The sequence below is a fragment of the Eupeodes corollae genome, chromosome 1, assembly GCF_945859685.1.
Source record: "Eupeodes corollae chromosome 1, idEupCoro1.1, whole genome shotgun sequence".
In the NCBI taxonomy this organism is placed as follows: domain Eukaryota; kingdom Metazoa; phylum Arthropoda; class Insecta; order Diptera; family Syrphidae; genus Eupeodes; species Eupeodes corollae.
Genome location: NC_079147.1, coordinates 213175100 through 213197739, shown reverse-complemented (window position 1 = coordinate 213197739; position 22640 = coordinate 213175100). Strand labels below are relative to the sequence as shown.

The 22640-nt window shown below is 32.2% G+C and overlaps 1 protein-coding gene and 2 non-coding genes across 4 annotated transcripts in view; 1 reads left to right on the top strand and 2 right to left on the bottom strand.

Moving 5' to 3' along the window:
• Positions 1-7659, top strand: part of LOC129941130 (protein outspread) — a 222528-nt gene extending 214869 nt beyond the window's left edge. Inside the window, exons 7-12 of one of the 2 annotated variants that reach the window (XM_056049682.1) lie at positions 42-176; positions 239-375; positions 441-590; positions 829-937; positions 1119-1347; positions 6604-7659. In XM_056049682.1, the coding sequence (XP_055905657.1) occupies positions 42-176; positions 239-375; positions 441-590; positions 829-937; positions 1119-1347; positions 6604-7577 (1734 nt within the window). In that variant the 3' untranslated portion in view covers positions 7578-7659. The remainder of the gene's footprint in view (positions 1-41; positions 177-238; positions 376-440; positions 591-828; positions 938-1118; positions 1348-6603) is intronic. The other variant, XM_056049683.1, reaches the window with a different exon arrangement.
• Positions 7660-18477: 10818 nt separating this feature from the next.
• Trnap-agg (transfer RNA proline (anticodon AGG)) lies at positions 18478-18549 on the bottom strand. Its single transcript has one exon. It is a non-coding gene; the product is annotated as a tRNA-Pro (tRNA).
• A 3788-nt stretch (positions 18550-22337) lies between these two features.
• On the bottom strand, positions 22338-22409 carry Trnap-agg (transfer RNA proline (anticodon AGG)). Its single transcript has one exon. It is a non-coding gene; the product is annotated as a tRNA-Pro (tRNA).
• Positions 22410-22640: the final 231 nt, after the last annotated feature.

The window sequence follows — 22640 nt, the reverse complement described above, 5'->3', positions numbered from 1 at the left end:
TAGTATTTGTAAATTTTTGACAAATGTTTCTATACCGTTAGACACTCTGTGAGAAAGGTCTGACAGCAATGGAATCATCACATCGTAGAATAATCAACGATCTGGAAGATAAACATCGACAAGAAATAGATAGACTTCTCATGGAGAAGGAAACAGCTTTAGCCGAAGAAACTCAGGTACTTGCAGAAACGTTTACAGTCTAAAGTATAAGCTTATGTTTTGATTATTTTTGTTTAAGGCAACTCTGGCTGCTTTAGATGCAATGCGTAAGGCACACCAAAGTGAAGTTCAAAGAGAGGTTGCACGTTTCAAGCAGGAATTCCTAAGGCAATTCCAAAAGGGTGAACACTCAATTGATAACACCAAAATAAATGAGTGAGTGTTTTGTGCATAAAACCAACAAATTGTAAGTAATCGTTTTGTTTTCTTATTTTCTACAGAGAGGAACTCGAAGAATTAAGACAAGAAATTTTGTCATTTTCTGAGAAATACTCAATAAAATGCGTTGAAAATGCAGCCCTCGAAGAGAAACTGCGTTCGGCTAATCAAAAACTAAAACATTTTCAACAAATGCAACAAATTGAATTGAGGTAAGCAAAAGTTTTGAAATATGAATGCGTTTTCAAAGGTGCGGGCTCGACCTAAATGAATTGTTTGAGCTTTCAGTTCCTTAAGGGACTGTAAATGCTTGAAGCATGATATGATTGTAAAATTCGATTGTATGTTTCAGTTTTATATCATTTTTTTACCAAATCTTTAATTTTTAATCAACAAATTGTGATGTTTTGTTTCGTTATAAAAAGTTATTTTACGTTTTTTTTTGTGTAGAAACAAACAGTTCCGTGCACATTTAGCATCTGAGGACCCATTGAGTGATGTAAATTTCGTGCAAGGACTGACTTCATCCAAAGATGAATTGCCATGCCCAGACAGTGAGGTAAGTCTTCTTTTTTTCAAAAATATCCACTACACTTTTTTATACTCACTCATTTGTAAATGATTTCACACAAAATAGAAATAATACAATTTTTAATTTTCTTTACTAAAAACAAAACAAAATTTAAAAATATTGTATGATATTATAAACTATACTAAAACAACAATAAAAATAAAAACAGCATGCGCTTGAAGTTAGTTACACAACACAACAAGCACACCCAGAACTCACTTCTACTAAGTCAACATCACAACCAGAACAATCCTCCCTACTACCCATTGACATTGGCATCAGACAATCTGGTAGGAACCCAAACGATCTTGATCTTGAAGACGGTTTAAATTGTTGCTACGATCCATGCTATAAGCTGAGTGGTGCATTTGAGTATAACATGAGGAACTCTATTGAAGGTAAAGCAACATAAACAGCAAAAAGTGAACGAACTTGTCCTGGGTTCTATACTGTTCCTATACTTACCTTTAAACTGAATACAAACTGTCTTGAAACCTTAGGGTTTTTCTATGTATGTCTGCTATTTTGGGTTCAAAACAAAATTGATTATTTTAAGTTTTCAAAGTGGGAACCTTTGTTTCTATACATGGGACAAAAATGTTATCGGTTATATTCTTAGAAAGTAATGACTCTTAAACACTTTGAGAATTTAAAATAATTATTTTTAACCTGCTGTGTCTTTGTCCAAACAACGTCTGTGTCCTTATGCCTTGCTTTTTGTATGTACCTTAACCCTAAACCTACCTAATAAGCCTTCAAACATTAATTTATTGTTACATTAACTTAAAAATATCAATTTTCTTGTGATCTTTTGTTTACATATTGTGTTCCATTAGTGTCTTTTACTTTTTGCAAACTATTTTATATTTTTAGATGTTATTAGAAATAAAATACATTTTTTTGATTGAAATTTATTTCAATCGAGATTCATAATTCTGGGGAAATAAAGGTAATAAGTAAAACTAAGAGAAACTCACTCTAATTGGTAGAGCGTTCGAATTAAAATATATTTCCTCTAAAAAAATAGAAAGCAAAAAAAATGTTTTGAGACAAATACATACATAGTTATCCATTTTGCGGTTTCAAAAGTGAACGTAAATAAAACCTATTCTAAATATGCCTTTTCATGATATTTTTTTTATTATAAAGATTGATAGTTGAAATTAAACAAAAAAATACATCATTTTAATGACCACCACACGAATTTCCGCAAGCAACGATTCTTTTGAGGCAATTTTCGACCACTTTTTGATACATTTTGGGCGGTATCTCAGCCTTAACTTGACTTTTTTAAGAGCCCCAGAGGTTAATCCACCTGCGTAAAATCGCATGATCTTGATGGCCAGTTGATATCGCCACGACAAGAAACTACGCGGCCAGGAAATGTCTGGCAATAAAGCCATATTCTCTCAAGTTTTTTGGTATGTGGCACCGTCTTGTTGAAACCACATATTCTACAAGTCTTATTCTTCAAAAAGCATGCAAAAAAATTGGTTATCATATGACCATAACGCTCCGAATACACGGTAACAGTCGTTTAATCGGTGTTTTCAAAGAAGTATGGTTCAATCACACCTGCAGACCAAACAGTAACTTTTTTTAGATGTAATGGCGTTTCATTAATTACTTGAGAATCCTCAGAACCCCAAATACGAACATTTTGTTTATTAACATACCCACCGATTGAGAAGTGTTGTTTCGTTGCTGAACAATTTTATTTGAAAATCGCCTGTTGCGAAATGGATAACCCGTTATTTTTAAAAGTCTTTTTTTTAGTTAAATTAGTAGATGATCGTTCTTAAATAAACGATATGTCAATTGGATTCTTCTTTAAAAATTAACTGACTTGCGACTACAAAAAAATCGTTACCTAAACAATAAACAAAAGGTAATATTTAAAAAAAACTTCATTATCTCAACATTTCATTGCAAAAAAATAAGCGTACACTATGTATGTTTGTCGCAGAAATAATTTTCGTTTCAATAATCACTTCCTCATTTTTTGTCGAAATGGCAGAGAAACGAAAAGAAACCGATATTGCTACAAAACAATCAATTTTTAAACAACATTTAACTTTATTTATCAGAAGAATTCTACATTATTTTCACACACTTACATTGTTTCAGATAAATCCAATATATTTATTTTTTGTCTTGAATTCTGCTTTCTTTTTTTCACTTAAAATTGCAAATAATATTGGTCCAGAAACAGAATAAAAATAGATGATCTTTTAGTTCTGACAGTTCGATGCAATTTCGAAGTTTTCGAAATCGATTGAATTAAAGAACATGCAATTTCATTTCACGTGAAATTGAAAAGTTATTTCAATTCACTTTCGATCGAAATTCGGAACATGGGAATTAGACAATAAATAAACGGTGATTTTTTAAGAGCTTGAGAACTTTTTTTTTAAAAAAAAACGCATAAAATTTGCAAAATCTCATCGATTCTTTATTTGAAACGTTAGATTGGTCCATGACATTTACTTTTTGAAGATAATTTCATTTTAATATTGACCGCGGCTGCGTCTTAGGTGGTCCATTCGGAAAGTCCAATTTTGGGTAACTTTTTCGAGCATTTCGGCCGGAATAGCCCGAATTTCTTCGGAAATGTTGTCTTCCAAAGCTGGAATAGTTGCTGGCTTATTTGTGTAGACTTTAGACTTGACGTAGCCCCACAAAAATAGTCTAAAGGCGTCAAATCGCATGATCTTGGTGGCCAACTCACCGGTCCATTCCTTGAGATGAATTGTTCTCCGAAGTTTTCCCTCAAAATAGCCATAGAATCACAAGCTGTGTGGCATGTAGCGCCATCTTGTTGAAACCACATGTCAACCAAGTTCAGTTCTTCCATTTTTGGCAACAAAAAGTTTGTTAGCATTGAACGATAGCGATCGCCATTCACCGTAACGTTGCGTCCAACAGCATCTTTGAAAAAATACGGTCCAATGATTCCACCAGCGTACGAACCACACCAAACAGTGCATTTTTCAGGATGCATGGGCAGTTCTTGAACGGCTTCTGGTTGCTCTTCACTCCAAATGCGGCAGTTTTGCTTATTTACGTAGCCATTCAACCAGAAATGAGCCTCATCGCTGAACAAAATTTGTCGATAAAAAAAGCGGATTTTCTGCCAACTTTTCTAGGGCCCATTCACTGAAAATTCGACGTTGTGGCAGATCGTTCGGCTTCAGTTCTTGCACGAGCTGTATTTTATACGGTTTTACACCAAGATCTTTGCGTAAAATCTTCCATGTGCTCGAAGAACACAAACCCAATTGCTGCGAACGGCGACGAATCGACATTTCACGGTCTTCAGCAACACTCTCAGAAACAAACGCAATATTCTCTTCTGTACGCATTCGTGTGGTTGGTTTAATGTCCAATAAAGTAAACTGAGTGCGAAACTTGGTCACAATCGCATTAATTGTTTACTCACTTGGTCGATTATGTAGACCATAAATCGGACGTAAAGCGCGAAACACATTTCGAACCGAACACTGATTTTGGTAATAAAATTCAATGATTTGCAAGCGTTGCTCGTTAGTAAGTCTATTCATGATGAAATGTCAAAGCATACTGAGCATCTTTCTCTTTGACACCATGTCTGAAATCCCGCGTGATCTGTCAAATACTTATGCATGAAAATCCTAACCTCAAAAAAATCACCCTTTATTTACGTGAAATTGGCGAAACCCCTAAAAAAACCTAAAAAAGTATCTCATAAGATTCACCCTCTCTTCTTTGGAAAATGCTTCGAGTGAGTTTCGCTTTCTAAGATACCAAGCTACAAATACACCAATTTGTTAACCTTTGGTCTTGGCTTTGTCAATGAAAAACCAATACCCTATGCATAAAGGATAAACCTCTCACACACGGAGGCCATCCCATATATGTTCATGGAATTAACCATGGGGCTGCAACATATCCCGTGATACCACATCTACAGTGTTGTCTTAATTTAGGTCTTTGATGTGGTGCCATCTAGGGAAGATAACCCTAAAAGTGGACGCCCGGCTTCATGTGGGACTCAATCCACCGAGCTTTATCTACAATTACATAATTTTTTTATAAAATGATTTTTACCTCCACTCCAGACTTATTTTATGTGTTTTTTTTTAAAGAAACAAAGTGAACTAAGAAAATTTTCCAGTCGTTTGTGTTAGCGTCTGGTAACTCTATTTGGAATAAACATATTTGCTTGAAAATGACTATCACATTTTTTGTGACACCTTTCTAGGTATCAATTTGTATATCACCTTACGTAGATCAAATTCGACAATTTTGATTGTCATTAATCAACAATCACCTTAGCCGATTCAACCCTTGATGAAATCTTACAGACCAAATTATCTCTCAGACATTGTGGATGAGAACAAATTATGCTTTCAAACTTTCGGTTATATAGGAGATGATGAAAAATAATGAAGAACACATCAAAATAAAGAAAAATGTCGAAAACTAAACTTTATTTATTAAGTATTGTGTAATATTTTCTTTAGTTTGCGAAGTTCCTTCTTTGGTATATTGGAAGTTCCATAAAAGATGACTTATGTGCTCCTGTAAAACCGGCTTTCAGGTTATCAGTACCAAATAGAACATAACTATTTCGTTGACATGGCCTAGCGAATACTTTCCAGTTCTTATCAGAAGTAGCAGAGTATAGAAATACTGTTGAAAATATTATGCCCAAAAGTTAATGATTTGAAATGCTCAAATTGAGATGAGAACACATTAATTCCACCAATATCTCAAACTGTTTTTGTTATGGTGTGCCTATTGCTCCTTAAGGATTCAAAGTAATCAAATTTATTCGGTTCAATTGTTATTATAACAATGATTTTCTGAACAAATATAAAATTTTCAAAAATTGCTCCATAATTTCGCAAACACATTTTCTATAGAAACAAATTCTCCGCGAACGAAAGATGTTGGAATTCCAAATCGAAATTTGTCATTCAAAAAGTAATAGATTTTGTAAGTGAAATCCGTGTAAGGTGACAGTTGCACTAATAATAATAATCTTAAGATAGGTAAATAGTTGTCGAAAAAGAAATGCGATAGACAGTTTCGAAAGAAGTAAACTTGATTAAAGAATTTTAAAAAAGCTTCCACATGCAAAATACAATTTTTTTGGGAATGCAATCATTTATGACTTCAATACAAAGATTTCAAATTTAGTAGAGTAAATGAAAAGACTTTAAAAGAATGCAAAGTTCAAAAGAGTGCAGGCTTTAAAAAAAATGATTAAAAAAAGTGATTGGTAATTTAAAATCGCAATCTTTAGTTTAAATCAATAAATTCAATGTTACAATAATTTCTAATGTTTGCATTCTTAAAAGACATAAAATATTCATTCCAAAAACACTCGTTCAACACATTCAATTACACTACAAATTTTGTTCTTGTTTTCGTTTTATTAACAGCATTTTTACTAACCAATTAATTTTATTTTCATTTTCATATCACTATCATTTTTCACCTGCATTTCATTGTTAAATAAAATTTTATCATAATATTCTCTAACAACCGTAATGTGTAGTTTTGTGTTTTGTAACTCATCCCACAGTCCAGTTTTGTTCATACATATCTAATCATATTCCATTTTTAGAGGGTTTTTAATAATTGTTTAATTTCTCTATTTATTTGAATAGGTTTAAAAAAATCTTCATCGAGCCCAATGTTCAGCAGCAGCAACAACAACATGCTGACATCAACAAGTTGCATCAACAATGATACAAAAAACAACGTCAGATCATCACCCTCCTCCCATCCGCAAACTTTTACTATCACTAGTGCTCCCTTAATACTGCAAAGTGGTGGTAAAAAACAACAATTACCAATAACCAAAGCACTAACCCACCACCACCCTCAACAACAACATCCCCATCAAACAAATACAAATACAACATCGACAACTAAGCCGATGATGATTATGATGACTACGACAAAGACAACGACGACCAAACCAGTGGAACAACCAAAGAACATTAATTTATTAAAAAATCTAAATCCAAATTCAACTCAATTAAAATTAGTTAATAATAATAATCTTAGATTAAGTTGTAATAATCTTATAAATAATAGTAATAGTTATAATAGTAATATCGATGATGCATCATCTAGTAATAGTAGCAACATCAACAATAATAACAACAACAGTAACACCAGCAACATGCGCATCTTCAGTCGATCAAATCATTGTAGTGGTGGCAACACTGGCGGTGGCAGCAACAGCGGCAATGGTGGTGTCCAAAATAAGCTTGCAATGAGTCTGGGCAGTTTTAGTGATATAATTCGCAAAACAACGCCATCTAGTGATGCTAGTGCTAGTGAAAAGAATCCAGCAAACACGGTGGTGATGCACAGTAACAGGGGTGATGATCACAGCAGCAGCAATACCGACGATGAGAATGATAGAGTGGCAAGAAGCGTTTGTAAAGGTGTTTTCAATGAGTCAAGTGCGTCGCAGGCGGCAACCTCAACATCGATGCCAGCGACCAACAAGAAAAAGCATTCAACGTCAAATTTTAGTGGTAAGCTATGCTCACCCCCTCCCTTAAGTGGGAAGGACATTGAGCATCATCATGCGACCTCACATTTGAGAAGATTTGAGTTGGAAATATAAAACGATAACTGCAATAAAATTAAAAAGTTTTAAAAAAAACATAAATTATTCAAAAAACTTACCAACAACCAAAACAAAATAATTTATAAAATCATCCCTCACATTGATTGTTTTTTATTTTTCTTCCTTCATTCTTTTTCTTGTTAAAATTTTTATAAATAATAATATTGTATAGCCTCATCATTTTGTAATCATATTTTCTTCTTCTATTATTTTTTCCCTAAAATTATCAAAATAAAAATTATGATTAGAAATAAAAATTTAAATTTATATAAAATCAATAATTATTCTACAATGTTAATTATTATTATCTCTATTAATTAGAAAGCAATTATACAAAATATAAAAACCTATATTATACAAAAATGCATATAATAATATTAATATTAAATATATAAACACGTCTTTAAATATTAATGCAAGTTTTTATTTAGTGTATGTTTTTTTTTAGTTTTATTTGTTTGTTAACCCTTCAGTTTTATTTCGTTTTTGTTTCTCTCTCAACAAAAGGAAAAATATACATTATATAAACAAAATTTATTAAGAGAGAGCAAATCATAGATATTTCATGAAATAAAAAAGTTATATTGAATTAAACTGCCAATTGTTTTATTATTTTTTTTATTAACACAAATTAATAAAAAAAAAAAGCAGAAAGCTTTAAACAAAAAAAAATGTTTTTTGTGTTAACATTGTTCTTCAAATATCCCACTGTTCACATAGAACATGAGGAACCAGATATCGAAATTCGCTGTGTTGATTTTGACTCCACCTTCTAGCAGTACTTTTCAGAAAAGAAAATGTCTAAGTATTGACAACTACTCCTACTACTGTCATTTCTAAAAGTGTGAAGTTTAAAGAAGACAACAAAAGGGCAATAGGTGCGGATACCCTGTTGGTGAACATGAGCGCCTGGTAAATCGATGAGAAATTTTAAACGATACAGCGTCACCCGTGGTCGAGTTTTATTATTTTATTCTCAGAAATTGAAGCAAAATACCAGGCGAGCATGAAAAGTAAGAGGTATAGAAACTTTCTCAATATTTGTTGAAATGATCAATTATCACAAACAAAATATTATGCTAGAGAGAGATGAAACGAAAATATAATTAGATTTCAATTACTTACACACCAATATTGAGTAGAGTAAAGGACGCAAGAGTAAAGGAATGCTAGGGTGACCAGAATATTAGATATGTGTATAAGAAAAGAGGAGAAAAAGGAAAAGAAGGTAGAATACATATTGAAACATTTTATTATTGTTTTATTGCTTTCAGTAGTTATTGGTTTTAATTGACATATTAAGGCTGAATTAAGGCGTAAGTGGCATGTATCATTTATGATAAAGTTTATTTTATCGCTTATGCAAATTTGTCGGAAAGGGCTCGAAATGATCAATAAAAACAAGCTAGAGAAGAAGCAGACATTTTGGAACAAAAATTCATTTTAATATTTTCGCACCAACACTGCCCTCCAAAATTTCCACTATTCACGTACAAATATGAGGAACTAAAGATCAACAGGTGCTGTGTGTTTCATTCTTTGGTATTGATTTTTACTCCACCTTCTAGCAGTACTTTAAAAAAATAGAATTTCTTAGTATTGACAGAAACTCTAACTGCTTGGAACATTAATGAAAGGGCAATAGGTGAGGATAGCCTGTTGTTCAACATGAGCGCCTAGTAGATCGTTGAAACATTTTAAGCATTAACAGCCTTATTTGTGGCCTGCTTAATTGAATTGTTTTTGTCTCAGAAATTGAAGCGAAATACCAGGCGAGCATGAAAAGGGAAGTATAGAATTTTTATGAGTAGTCAGTATAAATTATCATTATTGATCCCAAAGAATGGACATGAAAGAGAAAGTTTAAAATGGTAAAACTGAATGCTAGTGTGACCAGAATATTGGATATACATATGTACAAGAAAAAAAAAGAAACAGGAAAAGAAGGTAGAATACATATTAAAACATTTTATTAACTGTCCTATAATCTACAAAATATAAAATTTAAACATCAAATAAAATACCAGCCACGTCTCGATAATAAATGTAGCCTTGATGCCTATTGGCGTATTTAAGCTTAAGAACAATTAATAATTTCCAATGCTGAATTAAGGCGTAAGTGGTATCATGGACCAGCAGTAAGCTTTTGATTTATTATTTATGATACAATTTATTTTGGTGCTTATAAAAATTTGTCGGAAAGGGATCGAAATGATCAATAAAAAAGCAGACATTTTGGAACAAAAAATGTATTCTAATTTTTTCGCACTAACACTGCCTCCAAATTTTACATTGTTCATGCACGATATGAGGAACTAGAGATCAAAAGGTGCTGTGTTTCTGTGATTCTTCGATATTGATTTTGACTCCACCTTCTAGCAGTACTTTAAAAAAAAATAGAATGTCTTAGTATTGACAGAAACTCTTACTATATGCCATTTCTATTACTGGGAACATTAATGAAAGGGTAATAGCTGCGGATAACCTGTTGTTCAACATGAGTGCCTAGTAAATCGATGAGAAATTTTACATTACAACAGCCTCATTGCCTACTTCTCTTAATTTTTACTTTCTCAGAAATGGAAGAGAAATACCAGGCGAGCATGAAAAGGAAAAGTATAGAATTTTTATGAGTAGTCAGTATAAATGATCATTGATCGTAAAAATTGAACATGCTAAAGAAAGTTGAAACAAAAATATAAAGATCGCGTTCACTCACACATTAATATAATTGAGTCAATAGATCGAAGAATATGGTAAAGCTGAATGCTAGGGTGATCAGAATATTGGATGTGTGTATTACACTATAGGCAAAACAGGAAAAGAATACATATTGAAACATTTTATGAATAGTTAGACTATAATAGTTAGTTATTGGTTTAAATGTATATAACATAAATGAATCAAAAATTTTAACATGAAATGAAATAACAGACGAACATCCGTTTCGATAATAAAACTTTCTCAGCATAATCGATCTTTTTGTGCCATTTTATTGTAAAAGATATTAAAAAAAAAAAAAAAAATAACCTATACACAATTTTGTATTAACACTTGAAGCCTTGATGACAATTGGCCTATCTTAGCTTAAGAACAAGTACAGTACTGACTTAAGACATAATAATTTCGTTTACGACACAATTTATTTTGGCGGAAAGGACTCGAAATAATCAATGATCTAAAAAATCTTGAAAAACATGAAACTAAAATAAATAAAAGAAGCAGACATTGTGAACAAACAATTGATTTTCTTTTTTCGCAATAACATTGCACGACAAATGGCTTACTGTTCAAAACTAATGACAAACTAAGAATCAATTTTCGTTGTGTTCTCTGTTCTTGAGTATTAATTTGGACTCCACCTTCTAGCAGTACTTTAGAAAAATTAAAATGTCCGAGTATTGACAACTCCTCCAAATACATGCCATTTCTATTAGTTTGAAGGTGAAAGAAAACAACAAAAGCGCAATAGGTGCGGATACCCTGTTGATCGACATGATCGCCTGGTAGATCGGTGACAAATTTCAAGCAATTACTAAGCTTCCCCGTACATTGTAGGTACCAGAAAATCAAGTGAAATACCATGTAAAGCCTAGTACGCTGCTGATGCGAAACGAAATTTTTCGGTGGTCTCCAAGTGTAGAGCGAAATTAAAACGAAAACCACAACGGAAAAATATTTGTGTAGAGTTCTGTCAGCTGTGGAAAACAAAAAACAAAAACACCGAAAGTCACGAGTAAACAATTTTCAATTTTGATTTGTAAACAATTTTTTCCAATAAATAAATTAAACGTCAAAATTTCGCAAGCAATTAATATACCGGGCAATTAAATTGAGAACGAAAAGAGTGGAGAATTGTACTAAAAAATCTAGTACAGCTATCCACTAAAATGACACATTTCGTTGTTCAGCAGCGTACTGAAAAACGAAAAGCACAGCAAAATTTTTCGTTTATGATTTCGTCATGTCATTTTTGTATGGGAAATTTCGTTTCGCATCAGCAGCGTACTAGGCTTAAGCATGAAAATGGAAAAGTATAGTAACTTTCAGAGTAGCCTAAATGATCAAAGATCACAAAAAAAATTATGGTAGAGAAAGTTGAAATAAAAATATATTAAGATCGCGTCCACTCACACATGCAATATAATTGAGTAAAGGATGCAAGAAAATAGTAAGAACTGAAAAATAGGGTGACCAGAATATTGGACACGTTGATGGTTCAGGCAGGAGAATAAATTTTAAGTCATCTTTTTTGTAAGCAAATGTAATCATAATTTAATTGTTTTAAAATGGCGAATGGCGAGTTCCAGATCACTTGGTATATTTCAAAATGGCAGTTCGTTTTGTTCAGCTGCCAGTTTGAACAGCCATTAAAAATTGGTTAACAGTTTCAATTCTGACAGCGTAGGCTATATGTATATTAACATAGATTAGTGTAATGTGACAGGCTATCAGGGTTGAAATATTATAAAACCAATGATGATATTAAGAAGTTAAATCATAAAAACAGTTATTTTGAACCTGGTTTTGAAAGCCAATCTAATCTGAAAGTGAAATAGTTTTCGAGCTGATGCATAGTCTGTAAGCTGCCAGTTATAGCTATCATTGGTTTTCATCATTGAACATTTTATTTGGAGATTTAAAAGGGAGGAAAGGAGTCAAATTCCTGGCTGTCAGTTTTACTTTCAATAATAAATCCTAACCTCAAATAGTTGATTCTAATCGGGAAGGGCTTGATTCCAATAAGGAAATATTAAAATAACGACAGAAATTTTCAATGAAAGCTGTAAGAAAGCTGTTAAAAAAAACTCCAATGATTCGTGTTAATAGAAACAAAATCGGACGACTGAAATTGTTCCATTTTCTTCGCATTTCCACCTTTAAATTTGTCTTCAATAAATAACTTTAACCTCAAATGCTTGATTCTAATGAGGAAATAATCAATTCCAATTTTCAATAAAATTAAATTGTCAAAATATTGCAATCATTGGATTTTAACAGGTCATTCATAGCGATCATCGAACGTACATACCTGTCACTGAGGAAAAATTCTTGATGGAAGTACATTGGACAACTTTTTCTGACAGAAATCTGCCATTTGAATTACATAGAATTGAAAAACAAATCAACTGGCCAATTTTAATTTATTATAGTTCTAAGATTTGTATCAGTCAAAATGATAGAACGGGAGAATGAAATACAACAACAAATTCACTTATCATTTTTAGCTAGCAATCAATTTAGTTTTGTATATTTTTTTTGAATTGTGCGATGGAGAATATTTGAGAAATTGAATCATAAAAATTCTAATCTTACAATTTTGACAAAAAAAAACCAAACATTTTGATTTGACATTTTATTTATATTTCTGAGAATATAGGAATCTCTGAGATCTCAGGAATATAAACTGGCCCAGTAGAACGCTTTGTTTAATTTTTTGACAAATAAGAATCAGCTATTCAAGAACCTTTGTTTCTTTCAGAAAAATAATAGAATGTTGATTTTATGGTTTCTCTTCATTATGACTATTTTCTCAAAAAATTAACATTTATTTTAAATCTTCCACCCTTTGGGAATAAATTTCAGCTTGGAGTTTGGAAAGGTTCCCAAGCTTATAATTTAAATTTTACATACAGCACACCGTTAAGAAAAGGGAATTGCCAGCTCATGTCATTTATGACAGTTCTGTCAATATGGAAAATTTTAACTAACCAACACCGACTTTCTTAAACACGATATATCCTCTCTGGATCCGATTTATATATGTAATGTAACTAGCCGCTATTTCCTATACACTGTCGATTGTATTTGTTTTTGTGTTCACCTTATTATTTCTTCTTCAAGTAATCAGCATATTTTCGCGCTCGTTTTTTCACCCCCTTAAATTTGTAATTCTCCATGCCATCTGTGTTGAGATGATGTAAAGTGATGATAGTGGAATCGATTTCGTTGTTCGCCATTTCGTCCGCCACCATTCAGCGCCGATATTGAAGATGCTGGTGATGTTGGTGAGAATTGATAGTTAACGAAACTTATAATACTTAATACATCTTGTAACATTTTATTATTTGTTAGGCTTTACTGCTTTAAATGTTATTGGTTTTAATTTTTAAAATATAAAAGAAACCAAAATAAAAATTATTAAATTTATTAAAATTTGCTAGCAACACAAGCAAAAAGTGGTTTTACGGACCAGAAGCAATCTTGTAACAAGACTTAAAACAAAGGTTAATATAAGAAGAATACATTTTAAAACAAAGACTTGGTTTTTATTTTTTAGGACTAACATTGCCCTCCAAATTGTCTACTGTTCATGTACAACATGAGAATCAAAATGACCATTCTTTGGTATTGGAATTTTTCTCCACCTTCTAGCAGTACTTTTGAAAAAACTAGAATGTGTGAGTATTGACAACTACTCCTACTACTGGTATTCCTTTTAGAGTGAAGGTTTAAGAAAACAACATAAGGGTGTGGAAGTGGATACCCTGTTGGTCAACATGAGCGCCTAGTAGATCGGTAAGAAATTGTAAACAACTTAGTACGTCATCAGCTTAAAGTAAAGAACACAAGAAAGCAGACAAAACTGAAAAATAGGGTGACCAGAATACTTTAATATAAGAAACTAGGCGAAGCTGAACAAGAGAATGCACAATATACGTTTGAAGGTACATTTTGTTCTTGTACATATGTCGTTTAAACAATTCTATTATATCATCAAACTTTTGAAATATACGAGTACATATTAAAAAATATTCAAACAATTTTAAAAACTAGTATTTTTAAAACTTGAGCATATAGTTGAAATCAAAGTTCGATTTCAAAATCAGAACTAAAAATAAGCTCAAAAATTAAATATTTTAAAATTATGAAAATATAATATTCAATGTTTGATTAAAACTTTAAATAGAGTCAAGTTGTTGCCCCATTTTTTAATGTTTTTAGCATTCTTAAAGAGGAACATTTCAAAAACCTGATGTGAAAAAAGGCATTATTTTATTTGTGCTACAGAAAAAAGTTAATAAATTTGTTGATCATTGCTGTTATTGGTTTTAATTTTTATAATTTAATAGAATACAAAATTTAATCACAAAAATTCAATATATATTCCTATCGATGAGCCTACTGTACCTTAAGTGAGAAGCATTATAGGAGTAAAATCATAGCACTTTTTTGTTCTTAAGTTAGTGAAATGTAACGCTACTTGAAGGCGGGGACTAATTTTTCTTTTAGTTTTTTTCTTTGTGTTTTAAGTTGGTGTGTAATTTATATAGGTGAAGAAAGTTTCTACTGCGTTTTCATGTTTGCATGGTATTTCAAACTTTATTTATTTATTTCTTAGAGAATAGAGTGAAAAAAAAATAGCTTCAATATTAGTGCTGATATTGCACATAGTGACCAGACTAATTTTTTTTTTAAATTACGATGTGGGGTTTAAATATTTGTGTGTTTGCTATAATTTTATTCAATGGTATGTTGTGATGAAAAAGTCAAATTTCAAAAAAAGGAAATTTAATTTTCGAACATCCAAATTTATTTTTATAAGTTGAGTAAAAAAGGTACTAGGTGCTTTTTGTTGCTTTATTTATTTAACATTTGGTTGTTTAAAAACACATTTAAAATAAAACTGAGTACGAAATAGACAAAATTTAAACCTTACAATTTTTGGTTCTTATGTATATGCAAAAACAGAACTTTCGTTATTTACCAAGTCTAGCGATAAAATACCCAACTTTTACAAAAAGAGAACCAAGTCCTACTTTGCAAAGTTTTCACTAATTAAATTTTTTTCTTAGTACTCGATACGAAGCGATTCGTTATCAATTCAATATCTCTTGATATCTTTTTGACACGCCCGCAAATTGATTTACAAAGCCATTCGTAAATTATGCTTTTAGAATTCACGAATAATTGAAAGATAACTGAAAGTTTATTTACATGAATTTTGTATTTTAAATTAAAATTAATATTAATAGAAGTGTTAACACAATTTTGCTGTCATTAACTTTTGAAACTTCCAAATTTAAGGAAATTTATTATTACTTGTTATTGTTTTTTTTTTTGGGTAAATATGTGATGTCTTTATTTCATAAAAACAAAATGAATTTACTTTGCTGTTTCAGCTTTCAAAAACGGATTTGTGTTTGTTTTAAATTGTATTTATATTTAATTGTTTATTTCTTCAGTTAAAAACAATTGATCAAATAAATGCGGGAATAATGTATATGACGTTTTAAATTCTTTTTCGATTTCGAAAAAGCGCGAATGTAAAACTAACTAGAGGCTGGGTTGCGACCCACACTGATAACTTCCCATCCCGTCTGTCGATTTGTTGAATTATTCTTAAAAATTTTAAAATTACCAACAATATTTTTCATATAAAAATAGTTAAGTTTGAAAATCATGTTTTGTTCAATAGATTTTTAGTCAATAACAATTTTGACCAATTTTAGTAGCATTTCTTAAATTTTTTCAAATTGGATTAATGAAATTTGTTTGAGAGATATCAAGAACCGAACATAAATTTTTACCAAATGTGCGTACTATTTTTTGTAGATTTTATTTTTTATGAAAAAACGGACTGTGGGATTTTAATAAAAAAAACTACAGAATATTGAAAACAATATTTTCTGTGAAATAAAAAAAAATGGATACAATATTTTTAATTTTTGAAAAGCTATTTGAGTCGAAAGTAAATTTTTACCAAGTTTTAGAGTTGTTTTTTTTTTAAGGTTTTTATTTTTTGTAAAAAAAAACTGTCAATTCGATTTTCCTCAAAATTTTACTGAATATTGACAACAATATTTTTAAAAGATAAAAGTAGTTTAAAGCCAATATCTCAAAGTTTTGAAAAGATATTTGAGTCGAAAATCAATTTTTACCAACTTTTATTAATTTTGTTGTTTAGGTTTTTATTTTTTTGCAAGAAAACTGTTGACAACAATATTTCTTATAAGTTAAAATAAGATGGAAGCCATAATCTCAAATTTTTAAAAAGATATTTGAATCGAAAATCAATTTTTCCCAACTTTTCTTAAATTTTCTTTTAAGGTTTTTATTTTTTGTAAAAAAAAACTGTCAGTTCGATTTTACTCAAAATTTTACCAGATGTTTAAAACTTTATTTTTCGTTGCACAAAATTGTTTTGGAGATAAAATCATTTTGTATTCGTAAAATTTTCGAGATGAAAATTTTTTTTTCAGTTTTAGGGTTAACCAAAAATGTTCACCTTTTTTTAAACTGCTATGGTTTAGTTAGTTAGTTTAGTTTAATTGACTTCTTTATTTCTTAGAATAATAACATTTCATAATATTAATTTCTAAAGCCTAATTGGTATGGCCTATTTGGCCGTCTACCAAAAACTGCTATAGTAAAATAAACCACCCACGCAATTTTCTTCAGAGCGCTTCTGCATCTTTCTGCCTTATTATCTGTATAAAAAAAATTAATTGAAGTCTATATCTCTCTTCTCTATGGAAGAAACATATGACTTTCTTTCACGATTGGCAAAACAGTTTGACTTTGACTTCAAAGCTTAAACTTAATTCGTATATGCTTTATGCATGTATAAGTTTGTATGCCTTATTTCCTAGTTGCCGTTGTCGATCTTATCATTCTTAGGCTGAACTCTGAGATTTTTTAAGTTCTGATTTTTTCTTTGCTAAATTAAACTTCAGTTTATGTTATTCGTAGACAATTTAAACCCATTTTAAAACGATAATCTGGAGTCCAAAAATAAACACGATGGAACCTATGTTTAAGCTATTTCTACATCTATTAAACGTCAAAAATATACAAACTGATTGAGTAAATTAAGTTACGAGGCATTTTATTTAAAAATTTAAAAACAAAAATTAAAATTTCAAATGACTTAAGCATATATCAATATTTTGCTGGATGTTGGAATGCTTCCAAATAACAAAAACGAAAGCCCTACTTAACCCGATTGGACCCCTTTCAAATAGATGAAGACGATTTTTATGAAAGGTATCGTTTCGAGAAAAAAAACTGTCAAGTTTATGATTGACCTTCTAAATATTATGGATCCAAATTTAATGAAATGTTTTTTCTTTTTGACTTCATAAAATTTCTTAACAAGATAGTTTAAAGTTTTAAAGATTCTGGCTCGTCAGATAACTATTGCTGTTTTGTAACCCTCTACGAGCCATTTTGTACAGGTTTAAGTGAAATTTTTCAAAATTGTAGTAGAATTTGCCATTAAACCGTTTCTAACTAAACACAGCTGTCAAATTCTATACGTTAAATTTAGACTCCAGTTCGAATAGACTCGGGTTTAAAATATGACTATGAATATGCCCTATATTGTTTTGTGCCTTACATTAAGGTATGTTCAAATGTAGAAACGCATTCAAATGTTTTAAGATATTGGATTTAGGAGACATCACGCAACTTTCATTAATAATTTGATTCTTCTTCTTGAAAAATATGGAAAAAACCCGACAAAGGCAAACAGGGTTGCTGTTAAGTGAAAAAAGTTAAGTTCAAAGTTTTATTTTCTAATTTACATTTAAAACTAACATAAATGAACCGAACAATTTTTCGGTGTTTTGATATCTTAATGTGTCCAAAACAGCTACCACATTCGCCCCTTTTAGACAAAGTCTTTGAGGGTTTTTATGTATTGTCTGAAGTGAGTTGTTTTTTTCATTCGGCTGTTGACTGTGAACGAAGTCCCTTGTCTTGTCTGAAGCTGCCCAATAGTCGATTCAAAAGAAATCCTTCAAGTTGTAACAATGAAACTTGAACATTGATTTTTAACATAACCACAACAGTTAAAAATAGTTTTAAAAGGAACAAATCACAGCTCACTAGAATCTACTGTCGAAACATTAATAAATCTGCCTTTACATTTTAAATTAAAATAAATTTGAAACTTGGGCTCGTCCGGGATTTGAACCCGGGACCTCCCGCACCCTAAGCGGAAATCATACCCCTAGACCAACGAGCCAGTTGATTTTCCGTTGTCAAATGTACATCATAAATATTTCAATAATGTTAACGTGGATGATAAATAGAATTAATTTACACAAAAAATTGTCAAGAATAACGTCTTGATCAAAATTGGTAACAGCAGCAAATTAAAAAATTATATATTCTGTTAAGAGGTTTGGTAGAAGTAATTTCGAATCCTATTACTTATTGGTACTCACGTAACAGGTGTTAAATTGGTCGTGTTCCTTTTATACCTTTTCTACAATCTAAAGACTGCTTTAAAGATATCGGATCAGCCAAAGGGAGCAGATAAAGTGTTCCTTTTCATTGACCATTATTTTAAACAGTGTATAAATTCACCTTTTGTTTGAAGGTTATTATTATGCAGTTATTCAAATGAGTTCACTTCTAGGCTTGCCAATTAGATAGGTAAATGTTGTCGATACAAGGTATAGGTGGAACTCTAGCAACATAGGAAGAGGTAAAAGATAGCATTAACTTTTTGCTCCATCTCGAGAGGGCTTAGGTGATTGGGGTCCCTTGCAATACAAAAAAAACCAAAGACCTTTTCCTAATGGACTTTTAAGTAAGTCGTCCAACAACCTCGAAGAACGACGACCGACAACCTACGAGCGACACGCTGAACGACAATGACGACAAAAACTACAGCTCTGATTATCGCTAACAAATTTATGCCAAATGGAATTTAATTATTAATTGTTGCGTTGCAAATTAAATGGTCACCTAATTGGCCAGAGGTAAAGTTGCTTGGTCGCGGTACCGTGCATCGTCATCATCGTCTCGTTGTCGTCGCGGTCGTCGATCTAGGAAGGTATCTCCTTGAAAAGCTTTAAACTAGACAGTAGACACATCAACATACATTCTAATTTTGTTCTTTTTGTTCTGCACCAGAGGAAAACATCATCCAGGAGAAAAAAAGCGCCAGGAGATTTACGAAAAGGAATTCATAACAATTAAAATGAACGAAACACCATCATGTTGTCGTGGTGCAAGAAGAAAGTATCTAATTCTGGGTTGTGTTGTGAGAATGTGCGGAAAGGCTCATTAAGTTTAGCGGTTAATTACACCATTCGACCTTAATTAATTCAACGATTGGAAAGAAACAAAAAGGTTCCTTTTGGGGCGCTCACATCGTTGCGATGCGCTGTGAAGATATGAAGCTATAGAAGAAAGGAAATGAGCTAAAGATCATGTTTAGATAAATAGCTTATATAGTTAGCTAGCTATGAGCACAATGAAGATGTTGTTGGGTCACCTGGAGGCAAAATTGTTGTTATGTTGTTATTTTTTTGAAAGACGTTAGTTTGGTTTTTAGAAGATGCTTTATATAAAGATTATTAGAAAAAGGTTTACAATGTTGCGCGACATCGTGAAGATTGTTTTTGAAGATTTGTATTGATTAAACCCAGCATTAGTTGTAATTGATATTTTTGAGTTGTAGGTGGGTGGAAGTAGAAGAGCCTCGGATTTAGGATGAAACCGTTTCTTTCTTTAAATGTTTTTTTGCAAGCAGATAGGTATTCAAAGCACTTGTCATTCACAAATTAGAATTTGTAAGTTTATTGCGGTATAAAGAGCGCCTGCCTTACAAAATGTGATTGATGAAGTAACATCCAAGTGAATAAAGGTATTACATCATCATCATCATCACCATCATCAACAGTTTCTATATGCAGCTCCCCAGTTTATGCAGGCATAGAAAAAAAATCCAAGAGAAATTGAATGGAAGTCTAAAAGAGGAACTCTCAGAAAACATCCACTTTGACCCTTCACAACCTTAAAAAAATGAAAAAAGTTTCCGCAAAGCAGATGATCTCATCGCAGTCATCACTGCGGCTTCAGTGCTAGCCGAACCCAACGAAAGTTTAAGTCTTACATATTCCTCACTAGCCGGTATATGATCTGCCACCGCCATCGCCAGCCAGCCAATTGCCTCTGCTTCGCTCGCTGTCTCTTCTATACTGTAAGTTGTTATGTCTTAAGGTGCAAGACGTGATTTATCAAAGGATGCTCCCCAATATGAGAATCACACTGTGTACATTCATTGCCATATCGTTGTCTTATAAAGCTAAGTTTCAAATCACTATAGATAAGCTTTATGTAGCTATTAAACAGTAGCTCAGAAAGTTGGAAAAGTTGGCCAGAATCAAACACTTCTTTGCTGACATCTCTGAGTTGTTTTCACTGCATCGCTTGGCCTTCAATGCAACCGAGACCTTTTCGGAGCCTATAGCCAATCCACTGCCACGTCCGTCTACGTATAATATAGTCTAAGGCTTCCTGGCCCGTTTTCGCATGAAGCTCAGTGTAGTAGATAGTAGTGACATTTGGATCCACCTCGAAGTCGAAGAACAGCAAGTGCAGTGGTGATGGAAGTTCAACGTACTGTTCGTGATGATAGCGGAGCTGTTAATGTGATTCACACAGGAAGATCCTGATTATTCAGCGTCCAGTTTGTCTTCGAGGTGGTATTATTATATAGGATACTGCAGAAAGAACTCATATTCCTCTCCAGTTTTCGAATTGCGTTAGTTCTCCATTTTTCGGAGGCTAACAAATTATACCGTTTCTTCCACTTTTCAGGAAAGCTTTCTGTTTCCCAGCCCTCTTAATATTCTTGGGGCTGCTCGTAACAGCTCTGCAGGAAAACTATAGTTTTTTAATATAAAGTCTTACCGATTTGTTGCTCTGCGTTACTTTTATGGTGCTGATGGTTTATTCCCCATTAGGAGTTACGGTGCGTATTCGGAATATTGTTACTTCAGACAATTCATCTGTCACAGGCTTCACCTCTTTTGAGCTGGTTCTCATCCGAAACTTGTAGGTATACGCTTGAGTCTTTTTTCAGGTATTGTTAAAAGGTATTGACTCCTGTGAGCTCCATAAGTAATTCTATAGACGGTGCTACTGTCACACTTACTTCTATCCATTTAATCAAACGCGAGTTTCATCTCTTAACAAATTTTCCTTATGAAAATTGGTATCAAATATAATATTGTTTTGGGCTTATTCACTGAAGCTACTGTCATCTTGTGGTTTCAATTCCTGAAGTGCCAAACTAAAAATAAATCAGTTGACAGCTATCAAAATGGCTTCTAGTTAAAGTCAACTTTAAAGTATCTTCTAAGTAAAAAACTGTATAAGAAGGTCTGTCAGGAATTTCAACTTGCAGCATGTTTATGATTTTTGCAATTATAAATGTAAATCAGCACCACTGTGATACAGAGCCACCGCCAGTCGTGCAGTTTTATAAGGTCAACAAGGAAGTATCTATCTATACATACATGTGTCTAACTGCGAGATGCATTTTGCAGCAGCTTCTTCCTCGAGACCGAAAGCATAAAGCAGTAACTCTATGGGAATATTTTCCATATCCATATGCAGCCCGTTCAATCGCCTATTACTTTTTTTGTAAGCTTCGTTAGGTAGGTAAAGGTACATAATAGAAGACAGGTAAGGTAGTTGTTGTTCGCACTTGGCGTTAATAAAAGAAAACCTTTATAGGTAAAATTTCTTCGTTGGCAATTATTGTCACCCAAGGCGCCAGTTTTTTCCAGACACTGAAATACAAACAATAGTTAGCATTTTTCAAACGACTTCGCTCATTGAAAGTGAGAATGACAAAACTAACCTGGTTTTGAGTGAGTTTGATTACGTAAAAGGTTATACTTAGATTTATTGAAGTTTATGGGTGAATGGCAACTCTGTGATTCAGTAAATTCTTTCTTCATCAAATTTCAAATTAATATTAATAGTTTTGACCAAAAAAAAGACATTTAGCTTGGGCTCGTCCGGGATTTGAACCCGGGACCTCCCGCACCCTAAGCGGAAATCATACCCCTAGACCAACGAGCCAGTTGAAAACTGAGTGGCAAATTGCTGTTTTGTATTAATAAGATTTAATTTTCGATTTTATAGATTTTGACGGAAGGTACGACAGGTATTAAGAGTTTATTGGGTTTTGACGGGTTTAAGAAAAGATATAAGTTTAGGTTAGCAATATGTACATACAAATGGTTAAAGCTTTTGCGATCTGGGTTTAATTAGAAATGAAGGCCTTTCTTAAAATCATTAGGTATGTATCCA